Source organism: Dipodomys ordii, unplaced genomic scaffold (genome assembly GCF_000151885.1).
Source record: "Dipodomys ordii isolate 6190 unplaced genomic scaffold, Dord_2.0 Scaffold107, whole genome shotgun sequence".
In the NCBI taxonomy this organism is placed as follows: domain Eukaryota; kingdom Metazoa; phylum Chordata; class Mammalia; order Rodentia; family Heteromyidae; genus Dipodomys; species Dipodomys ordii.
This window is the reverse complement of record NW_012267323.1, coordinates 2849010-2858889: the sequence shown is the minus strand read 5'-3', so window position 1 is coordinate 2858889 and position 9880 is coordinate 2849010. Positions and strand designations below refer to the sequence as shown.

The window sequence follows — 9880 nt, the reverse complement described above, 5'->3', positions numbered from 1 at the left end:
CCCCCCCCCCCCCCCGTCTCCCTGTCCCCTGCAGAGCTCCAGACCTGGCATGGTCTCCGGACCTTTCGGCTGGAGCGGACCTGCTGTTATGATGCTTTGCTGGTGGATGAAGAGCGCGGACGTTTGTTCGTGGGGGCCGAGAACCACGTGGCCTCCCTGAGCCTGGACGACATTAGCAAGCGGGCCAAGAAGGTGCAGGGGACCCCTGAATCTCAGCCATAGGAGGCAACTCCAGGCTGCCTAGACAGACCCAAAGGGCTGGCTTCCTGGAATGGGGAGGGGGAACCCCAGGATCCAGACTATGAGGTCACTAACCTGCATCTGCCTCTACCCCGTTGTCCCCTCCAGCTGGCCTGGCCCGCCCCTGTGGAGTGGAGAGAAGAGTGTAATTGGGCTGGAAAGGACATTAGCGTGAGTGCTGGGGGGGGTGAGGAAGAGGGGGGGATCAGCCCCTCACCCCAGACACAGAGCAGAGCGGAGACAGAGGCTTGCCTGTTCTGGCTGGGGGTAAGGGCAGGGAGGTCGAGGTGGCTGAGGTCTGGAGGTGGTGAGTCAGGGTGGAGGCCCATGTGATTCTTCTTGGGTGCTTCTGAGTCATGGGGGGGGACAGGGGAGGGGGAGATTGTGCAGGTCCATACCCCTCCCAGGTTTGCCCTATGAGGGCTCGGCTGGTCACACAAGGCCTTCAGTATTAGTATTAGTATTTGCCTGAGCTGATGAAGCCAGGCACCAGTGGCTCCCGCCTGTCATCCCAGCTACTCAGGAGGCTGAGATCTGAGGATCACGATTTGAAGCCAGCCCCGGCAGGAAAGTCTGTGAGACTCTTACCTCCAATGAACCACTCAAAAAGCCAGATGTGGAGCTGTGGCTCAAGTGGTGGAGCATCTGTCTGGAGCAAAAAGAAAGCTCAGGGACAACTCGCAGACCCTGAGTTCAAGCCCCAGGCCCTGCCCAAAAAGAAAAGATCAGGGATGGGATGCGCTTGGTGTACTGGAATGTTCTCAGGCTGCCTCGCCCAGGGGAAGCCACATTACCACGGCCCCTGACTGCCCCCTCTAGACGGAGTGCATGAACTTCGTGAAGTTGCTGCACGCCTATAACCACACGCACTTGCTGGCCTGTGGCACTGGGGCTTTCCACCCAACCTGTGCCTTCGTGGAGGCGGGCCACCGGCTGGAGGTGAGGCCAGGTCTTGGTGCGGAGGGGGGTGGGACTCGGAGGATGAAGGAAAGCCTGGCATTCATGATTCGCTGCCTCCCAGGAACCCATGCTCCGGCTAGAAAGCAGGTTTGAAGATGGCAAGGGCAAGAGTCCTTACGACCCAAGGCACAGGGCTGCATCCGTATTGGTGGGTAAGTCTCCAGGCTGGGGACCCCTCCCCCCCGTGCTCCTCCATAGAACTCCCAGAATGCCTTACAGACTCCAGAACCTTCCCAAGAGTTCCCAGGGATCCCCTATCATCTTTATTGATTCCCTAGAGCTCCTCCGCCCCCCCCCAAGAAGCACCCCTCAGCTTGGCTGAGCAGCGCGTGCCCTGTCCACAGGGGAAGAGCTGTATTCAGGGGTGGCAGCAGACCTCATGGGCCGGGACTTTACCATCTTTCGCAGCCTGGGCCAGCGTCCGAGTCTCCGAACAGAGCCCCATGATTCTCGCTGGCTCAACGGTGAGAGACTGGTGGGTCCTATGGGGGGGGGGGCAGCCATCTTCCCACCTTGGAGAGGGGCCAAGCAGTGGTAACGTGAGCAACAGAGACCTCCCACCAAGTAGCTCCTATAATCCCACCCTGAGCCAGGCACTGGGTATGGGGGGGGAGGTTACAGGGACAGACAGGTGCAGCCTCTACCCCAACTTCACACATCTCAGAACAAAGACAAAATATGATTCGAGTCAGGGGCTGTGAAAACAATGAGAGAACGGAGAGAAAAGGAAAAAGAGATGTGTTGGGGAAAGCAAGTCATCCTATTGAGAGGAGATTTGAGTTCCCAGAGACCACAAGAAAACCAGAATTGAAAGGCAAGTGCTCAAAGCTCATGCCTATAATCCTAGCTACCCCCAGGAGGCTGAGATCGGAGGATCATGGTTCAAAGCCAGCCAGGTCAGGAAAGTCCATGAGACTCATATCTCCAATTTTAACCAGCAAAAAGCCAGAAGTGGAGCTGTGGCTCAAATGGTAGAGTGCTTGCCTTGAGCACTCAGAAAAAAACTGAGGCTACCCACATGCGCTGAGTTGAAGCATCAACATCAGGACAACAATACAATAAGCAAACAAGCAAATAAATAAATCCTGAATCAAGAGTAGAACATCCCAGGCAGAAAGAACAAGTAGTTCAAAGGTCCTAAAGCAAGAACAGAAGCAAACTCAAGCTTAGCAATGATAATGGATCGAGCTGTCAGAGACTGGAGTAATTTAAGTGCATGGGACCCAGCCAGGAGGATTTGAAGCCAGATCAAGGAACTCCTAGTCAGTTTGGGAGGAAGATGTATGAATGGAGGCGAAACCAAATGCCTCATTTCCCTCCTTAGTCTGAGGAAGAAAGGGGCCAAGGTTAGAAAGCTCAGGTTCCAGCCTGGGTGTTCAGGTAGCCATGGTCTCTACTGCCACCTCGTGGCTAATTTTGTACATTGCAATCTGATCTTCCCGCTTCAGTACTGGAGGCTGGTGGTTAGAGGCTCCCAGTGAGTTAAGCTAACCATGTTCTGTGCTGCCATCTTGTGGCTTCTTTTATGCATTGCAACCTGATCTTCAGGATTCAGTACTGGAGGCTAGTGGTTAGAGGCTGCCCCACTTAGCAGCTAAAGTAATGTTGGTTTGTACTGCCACCTTGTGGTATGTTTGTGCATTGCAGTTTGATTATATGGATTCAGTACTGGAGGCTGGTGATTAGAGGCTGCCAAGTGTGAGCTCTGATAGCCATAGTCTGTGGTGCCACCTTGTGGCTTCCTTTATGCATTGCAATCCGATCTTAGTACTGGCTGGTAATTGGTAGCTGCCAGTATGTGGAAGATGTTCTGTGCTGCCACTTCGTGGTATGTTTTGTGCATCACAGTTGGATCTTAGAGAATCAGTATTGGAAGCTGCCTCCACATAGCTCTCAGTGTGAAATGGAGATGCTCTGTGCTGCCACCTCGTGGCATGTTTTATCCATGTTTTATCAAATGGATTCAGTACTGGAGGCTAGTGGTTAGAGGCTGCCAATGTGAGTTCAGATAGCTAAGGTCTATGTTTTCAACTTATAGTTTATTTTATGTATTTCAATGTGATCTCATGGATTAGTGCTAGAGGCTGGTGATTAGAGGCTGCTCGCCTGTAGCTGCCAGTGTGAGGTAGCCATGGTCTGTGATGCCAACTTGTGGCATTGTTCATGTATTACACTCTGATCTTACGAATTCAGTACTAGAGGCTGGGGGTTAGAGGCTGCCAGTGAGTTCAGATAACTGTGGTCCGTGTCGCCCCCTTGTGGCATATTTTGTGCATTGCAGTCTGATCTTAGAGATTCAGTACTGGAGGCTGGAAATTAGAGGCTATTTCCAGGTAGCTGCCAGTATGAGGTGATGTTCTGTGCTGCCACCTCGTGGCATGGTCTATGCATTACACTGAAATGGACTCAGTATTGGTGGATAGTGGTGCCCCACGAAGCTGCCAGTGAAGTAGTGATAGTTTGTACTGCCGCCTTGTGGCATGTCTTAGGCATTGCAGTCTGATCATATGGATTCAGTACAGAAGGCTGGTGGTTAGAGGCTGCCAGTGTGAGTTGAGATCTGTGGTCTGTGCTGCCGCCTTGTGGCTTCTTTTTTATTTTATTTTATTTTTTTGTCAGTCATGGGGCTTGAAATTGGCCTTGGCGCTGTCCCTGAGCTCATCTCAAGGCTAGCACTCTACCACTTGAGCCACAGCGCCACTTTTGTTTTTCTGGTGATTACTTGGAGATGAGTCTCACGGACTTTCTTTGCCTGGGCTGGCTTTGAACTGAGATCCTGTTTTCAGCCTCCCAAATAACTAGGATTACAGGCATGAGCCACCAGCACCTGGCCCTGTGGCTTCTTTATGCATTGCAATCTGATCTTATGGATTCTGTACTGGAAGCTAGTAATTAGATACTGTTCCCAGGACCTCCCAAGTGTGAGCCAGAGATGCTCTGTGCTGCCACCTCGTGGCATGTTTGATTCATTGCACTCGGATCTGGAAGTTAGATGCCGCCAGTGAGTTCAGAAAACCATGGTCTGTGCTGCCACCTCGTGGCTCCTGTTGTAAACAGCAGTCTGAGCTTGTGGATTGGAGGTTGGTTGGTTAGAGGTTTCCTCCACATAGCTGCCAGTGTCAGGCAGAGATGGTCAGTGCTGCCACCTTGTGGCATGTTTTGTGCATTGCAGTCTGATCATAGGGATTCAGGCTGGTGGTTAGAGGCTGCCAATGAGTTCAGATAGACAAGGTCTGTATTGCCACTGTATGGCTGGGCAGGGCAGCTGTGGGCCACACCAGCCTTCAGCCCCAGGCTCACCGACTTTAAGGTCTTGTGGCACAGCACGCACACATAGTGGTCATTCTTTTTCACAGCAACTACACCTGGGCCTGCTTGCCCTCCTCAGTGAGCCCCAGTCCCTGCCAGGGTGGTGCTTTGGGCACCACTCCATGTCCCGTCTCTGCCTCAGCAGCCACAATTACCTCTTTGATGTGCCCGTGAATGAGGAGAGGCGGGTGGACATGCGCCTTGGGGCCTGGCATGGGCCTGGCCCACAAAGATCCCTATGTAGGAGACCCCTTGGGCATGAACTGTCCATACCACCCCTGTCCTCAATGTCCAGGACAGGACCCCCTGCCCTGCACCTGGGCACCAACCAGTGTGAGTTCAGATAGCCATAGTCTATGCTTCCATCTCATGGCTTCTTTTATGCATTGCTGTCCTATTTTACGGCTTCAGTACTGGAGGCTGGTGATTAGAGGCTGCTTCTCTGTAGAGGCCAGTATGAGGTATCCATGGTCTGTGCTGCCACCTCGTGGCATGTTTTATGCATTACAGTCTGAGCCTATGGATTCAGTACTGGAGACTGGTGGTTAGAGGCTGCCAGTGAGTTCAGAAAGCCGTGGTCTGTGCTGCCACCTTGTGGTTTCTTTTATGCATTGCAGCCTGATCTTATGGATTTAGTACTGAAGGCTGGTGCTTTGAGGGTCCTCCCTTGTAGCTGCCAGTATGAGGTGGCCATGGTCTGTGCTGCCACCTTGTGGCATGTTTTATTAATTGCAGCCTAGTCTTATGGATTCAATAGGGGAGGCATGTGGTTAGATGCTGCCAGTGAGTTCAGAAAGCTACGTTCAGTGCTGCCACCTTGTGGCATCTTTTATGCATTGCAATCTGATCTTATGGATTCAGCCAGTGTGAGGCAGTGACGCTCTGTGTTGCCACCTCGTGGCTTCCTTTGCATATTGCAGGCTGATCTTAGGAATTCAGTACTAGAGGCTGGTTGTTAGGGTCTGCACCCATGTAGCTGGCCACTTTGTGGTCATCTTGCATGTGGGTTCCATGTGGGGAAGAGAACTAATGCCTGCTTCTCTGATGTTGCCTGTTGTGACTAGAACCCAAGTTTGTCAAGGTCTTTTGGATCCCAGAAAGCGAGAACCCCGATGATGATAAAATCTACTTCTTCTTCCACGAATCTGCCGTAGAATCAGCCCCTGCAATGGGACGCCTGACTGTGTCTCGAGTTGGTCAGATCTGCAGGGTAAGGGAGTCTCATTCCTGGAGAGAGCTTGCCCTCTGCCCCTTTGTTCACTGGACACCTCCTCCTCCTCCTCCTCCTCCCTCTTCTTTGTTGGTCATGGGGTTTGAACTCTGGGCCTGGGCACTGTCCCTCAGCTCTTCAGCTCAAGGCTAAGTCTCTACGATTTGAGCCACAGCACTATTTCCAGTTTTCTGGTGGTTTATTAGATCTAAGTCTCACAGACTTTCCTGCCTGGGCTGGCTTTGAACCATGATCCTCAGACCTCAGCCTCCTGAACAGCTAGGATTAACAGTCATGAGCCACCAGTGCCCAGCTGACACCCTCCTCTTATCCCCTGGGATCTCTTTTTCCTGGCAGAATGACATGGGTGGCCAACGCAGCTTGGTCAACAAGTGGACAACATTCCTGAAGGCAAGGCTAGTGTGCTCCATATCTGGGGCTGATGGTGACACCCACTTCGATCAGCTTCGTGAGTGCCTTGAGCAGAGGGTGGGAGGAAGGAGGGGGTCAGGAACCTCGCTGAGCCAGGGCTGTCCTCGCCCCCCTCGGCCCTCCCCTCAACGAGAACTTCTCCCTGCAGAGGATGTATTCCTGCTGTCCTCCAGGGACCGACAGACCCCACTGCTCTATGCTGTCTTCTCCACCTCCAGGTGAGGGGCTGGAGGTGGGGGACACCCCCTCCCCAGGGACAACCAGCTGGCCTCCTTGGGTCCGCCTCATTCCACTCCTGTCATTTTCCACAGTGGCATCTTTCAGGGCTCTGCCGTGTGTGTCTACAGCATGAACGATATTCGCCGCGCTTTCCTGGGGCCCTTTGCACACAAGGAGGGGCCCACACACCAGTGGGTGTCTTACCAGGGCCGTGTCCCTTACCCCCGGCCTGGCATGGTGCGTTGCTAGGGGACCCCTGCCTCAACTCACTTCACATCTCAAGGGTAGAGAACTTGACCTGGGGTCTCCTTGGTTTATGGTTTCCTCTGTGTGTGTGTGTGTGTGTGTGTGTGTGTGTGCTGGTTCTGGGGTTTGAACTCAGGGCCTGGACACTGTCCCTGAGCTTCTTTTGCTCAAGGCTAGCACTCTACCACTTAAGCCACAGTGCTACTTCCAGCTTTTTCTGTGTATGTGGAACTGAGGAATGGAACCCAGAGCTTCATGCATGCTAGGCAAGCACTCTACCACTAAGCCACCTTCCCAGCCCAAGCCTGAAATCTTTAAGGCACTTCCCTGTCTCCTGCTGCCTCCCATGATCCCAAAGACCTAGAATGGAGGGCTACCCACCCGTCTCCCCTGACCGTGTTCCCACTTACTCCCTGCCCTCTCTAGTGTCCCAGTAAGACCTTCGGCACCTTCAGTTCCACCAAGGACTTTCCTGAAGACGTCATCCAGTTTGCCCGGAACCACCCTCTCATGTACAACTCAATCCTGCCCATGGGGGGGCGCCCTCTCTTCTTACAAGTGGGAGCTGGGTATACGTTCACCCAGCTCGCTGTAGACCGCGTAGCAGCTGCCGATGGACACTATGATGTCCTCTTCATTGGCACAGGTCAGTGTTCACACGCGCACACAGCCACCCACAGGACACCATCATGGCTCCTTACACCAAAGGCACTAGTCCTGTTCAGTCTCATCCCTGCATCTTTGTCTAGACTCTGGCCTGCCTTCCTTTCTTCTTTTCTCTCTGTCTGTGTGTGTGTCTCTCTCTCTTTGTTAGTCCTGGGGCTTTGTTAGTCCCTGAGCCTCTTTGTACTCAAGGCTAGCACTTTACCACTTGAGGCACAGCTCCACTTCCAGTTTTTACATGGTTCATTGGAGATAAGAGTCTCATCGGGTCTTTTCTGCCCTGGCTGGCTTTGAACCACGACCCTCAGATCTCAGCCTCCTGAATAGGTAGGATGACAGGCGTGAGCCACCGGTGCCCAGCTCCCTGATTGTTCCAGTGCACACTCTGCCTCTTTATGACCCAACCAGGGACAGAGGGTGAAGCAGGAGACTCCTGTCCCTGACAGATTTGTCAGTTTGAAGCCAATAGCCACTCTCTCTCTCTCTCTCTCCCTTCTCCTCCCTGCAGATGTGGGTACAATATTGAAGGTAATCTCAGTCCCCAAGGGCAGCTGGTCTAGCTCGGAGGGTCTGCTCTTAGAGGAGCTGCATGTGTTTGAGGTGAGGACTCACCGCTAGTCACCAACATCCCCCCCAACCCCCACCCCCATGCACAAAGCTAAGTAAGCACCTATTCCATCTTCCTTTCTTGCTCCCTCTCAGGACTCAGCCGCAGTTACCAGCCTGCAAATCTCCTCCAAGAGGGTGAGGAACCAAAAAGAAGTCCAGAGGGTGGGATGGACTGAATTTGTATCCCAGAAACTCTAACCATCTCAGCCTTGATAGTTATCAGCCCCCAGGTTTGGGGTGGGGGAAGAAGGCAGTCCTAGATTTGAACTCAGGACCTGGGCACTATCCTTGAGATTTTGAGCTCAAGGCTAGCACTCTACTACCTGAGCCACAACTCCATTGCCAGATTATTTTTTTTGGTGGCTAACTGAAGTTAAGACACTCACAGATTTTGCCACCCCAGGCTGGCTTTGAACCACGATCCTCAGCTCTCAGCCTCCTGAGGTAGCTAGAATTACAGGCGTGAGTCACCAGTGCCAGGCTGGCCTTGGCCGTGGCTTGGGAAGGTGAGACATCCCCGTTAAGCATGGGGATTGGATGTCTGGTGGGCAGGAGGCGGGTACCATCAGCCTGGAGCCTCTTCTGTCTTCTAGCAACAGTTGTATGCAGCCTCCCGGAGCGCCGTGGCCCAGATCGCCTTGCACCGCTGTGCTGCCCACGGCCGCGTCTGTGCGGAATGCTGCCTGGCCCGTGATCCTTATTGTGCGTGGGACGGGGTGGCATGCACTCGCTTCCAGCCTACTGCCAAGAGGTGGGTGCGGTGGGAATCCTTCTGCTGGCCACCCTTAACAACAGTGGGGGAAGGGACTCAGCCATCCTAATGTCCTGTTTCCCCCACCACCACCACCAATCGTAGGCGTTTCCGGCGACAAGATGTAAGACACGGTGACCCCAGAACTCTGTGTTCCGGGGGTGAGTAGCTCATCTGCTCCCCAAAGCCTCAGTCCCTGAAGATGCCTTTGCCCTGCCCTGCCCTGCCCAAATTTGACATTTCCCTTGTCTCAAGATTCTTCTCGCCCCACGCTTCTGGAGCAGAAGGTCTTCGGCGTGGAGGGCGGCAGCGCGTTTCTGGAGTGTGAGCCCCGCTCTCTGCAGGCCCGCGTGGAGTGGACCTTCCAGCGTGCAGGGGAGGCAGCCTACAACCAGGTGAGCCCCCAGGACTGCCTCCCACCCCCCCCCACACACACACACCGGGCCCACATGAAGTCCAACTCCATGCCAGGTGCCATCCTAGCTACTCAGGAGGCTGAGATCTGAGGATTGCAGTTCAAAGCCAGTCCGGGCAGGAAAGTCTGTGAGACTCTGATCTCCAATGAACCACCAGAAAACTGGAAGTGGCTCAAGTGGTAGAGCGCTCCAGGTCCAGAGTTCAAGCTCCATGGTCAACAAAACAAAAAAATCCAACCCCATGAAGTCTCCTCCAAGCGCACGCACACACACACGCACGCACGCACACACACACATACACACACCACACACCCAGCTGGGGAGAGACCCATCCTCACTTTCCCCCTTGAGATCAATCCCCTGATCTGATTCAGGAGACCCGAGGGCTGACCACACCTGTGGGTACCTTCCCCCACCCCCCCTTTTTTCGGGTCCAGTCCTGGGGCTTGAACTCTGGGCCTGGGCGCTGTCCCTCAGCTCTTCAGCTCAAGGCGAGCGCTCTACCACTTGGGCCACAGCACCACTTCCGGCTTTTTTTTTCTTTTTGCTTCTGTGGTGCTGAGGAATCGAACCCAGGGCCTCAGGCATGCAAGGCAAGCGCTCTACCACTGAGCCACCTTCCCAACCCCGTCCCCGAGCTGCTTCTGCTTCATGCACGCACTCTCACCACTGAGCCACAATCCCTGCAGCACCCACCCCCCGTTTTATGCTTTTTGGCGGGAAAGGCATCTCCCCCAGCCGCCACGGCCCGGTGGGCTTCGAACCCGGATCCCCCAGGTCTCCGTCCCTCCCGGGCAGCCGGGGTCGCAGGCGTCGGCGCCCCGC

The 9880-nt window shown here is 54.1% G+C and overlaps 1 protein-coding gene across 5 annotated transcripts in view; it reads left to right on the top strand.

Annotated features, from left to right (window-relative positions):
* Window positions 1–9157, top strand: part of Sema3b (sema domain, immunoglobulin domain (Ig), short basic domain, secreted, (semaphorin) 3B) — a 15700-nt gene extending 6543 nt beyond the window's left edge. For all 5 annotated transcript variants that reach the window (XM_013028140.1, XM_013028139.1, XM_013028143.1 and 2 more), the window contains 15 exons: window positions 35–192; window positions 349–411; window positions 1060–1179; window positions 1262–1352; window positions 1545–1664; window positions 5574–5719; window positions 6077–6188; window positions 6300–6369; window positions 6463–6607; window positions 7043–7262; window positions 7788–7879; window positions 7982–8023; window positions 8482–8639; window positions 8745–8800; window positions 8895–9157. In XM_013028140.1, coding sequence (XP_012883594.1) covers window positions 35–192; window positions 349–411; window positions 1060–1179; window positions 1262–1352; window positions 1545–1664; window positions 5574–5719; window positions 6077–6188; window positions 6300–6369; window positions 6463–6607; window positions 7043–7262; window positions 7788–7879; window positions 7982–8023; window positions 8482–8639; window positions 8745–8800; window positions 8895–9145 — 1844 coding nt within the window. In that variant the 3' untranslated portion in view covers window positions 9146–9157. The remainder of the gene's footprint in view (window positions 1–34; window positions 193–348; window positions 412–1059; window positions 1180–1261; window positions 1353–1544; window positions 1665–5573; window positions 5720–6076; window positions 6189–6299; window positions 6370–6462; window positions 6608–7042; window positions 7263–7787; window positions 7880–7981; window positions 8024–8481; window positions 8640–8744; window positions 8801–8894) is intronic.
* The last annotated feature ends 723 nt before the right edge of the window (window positions 9158–9880 follow it).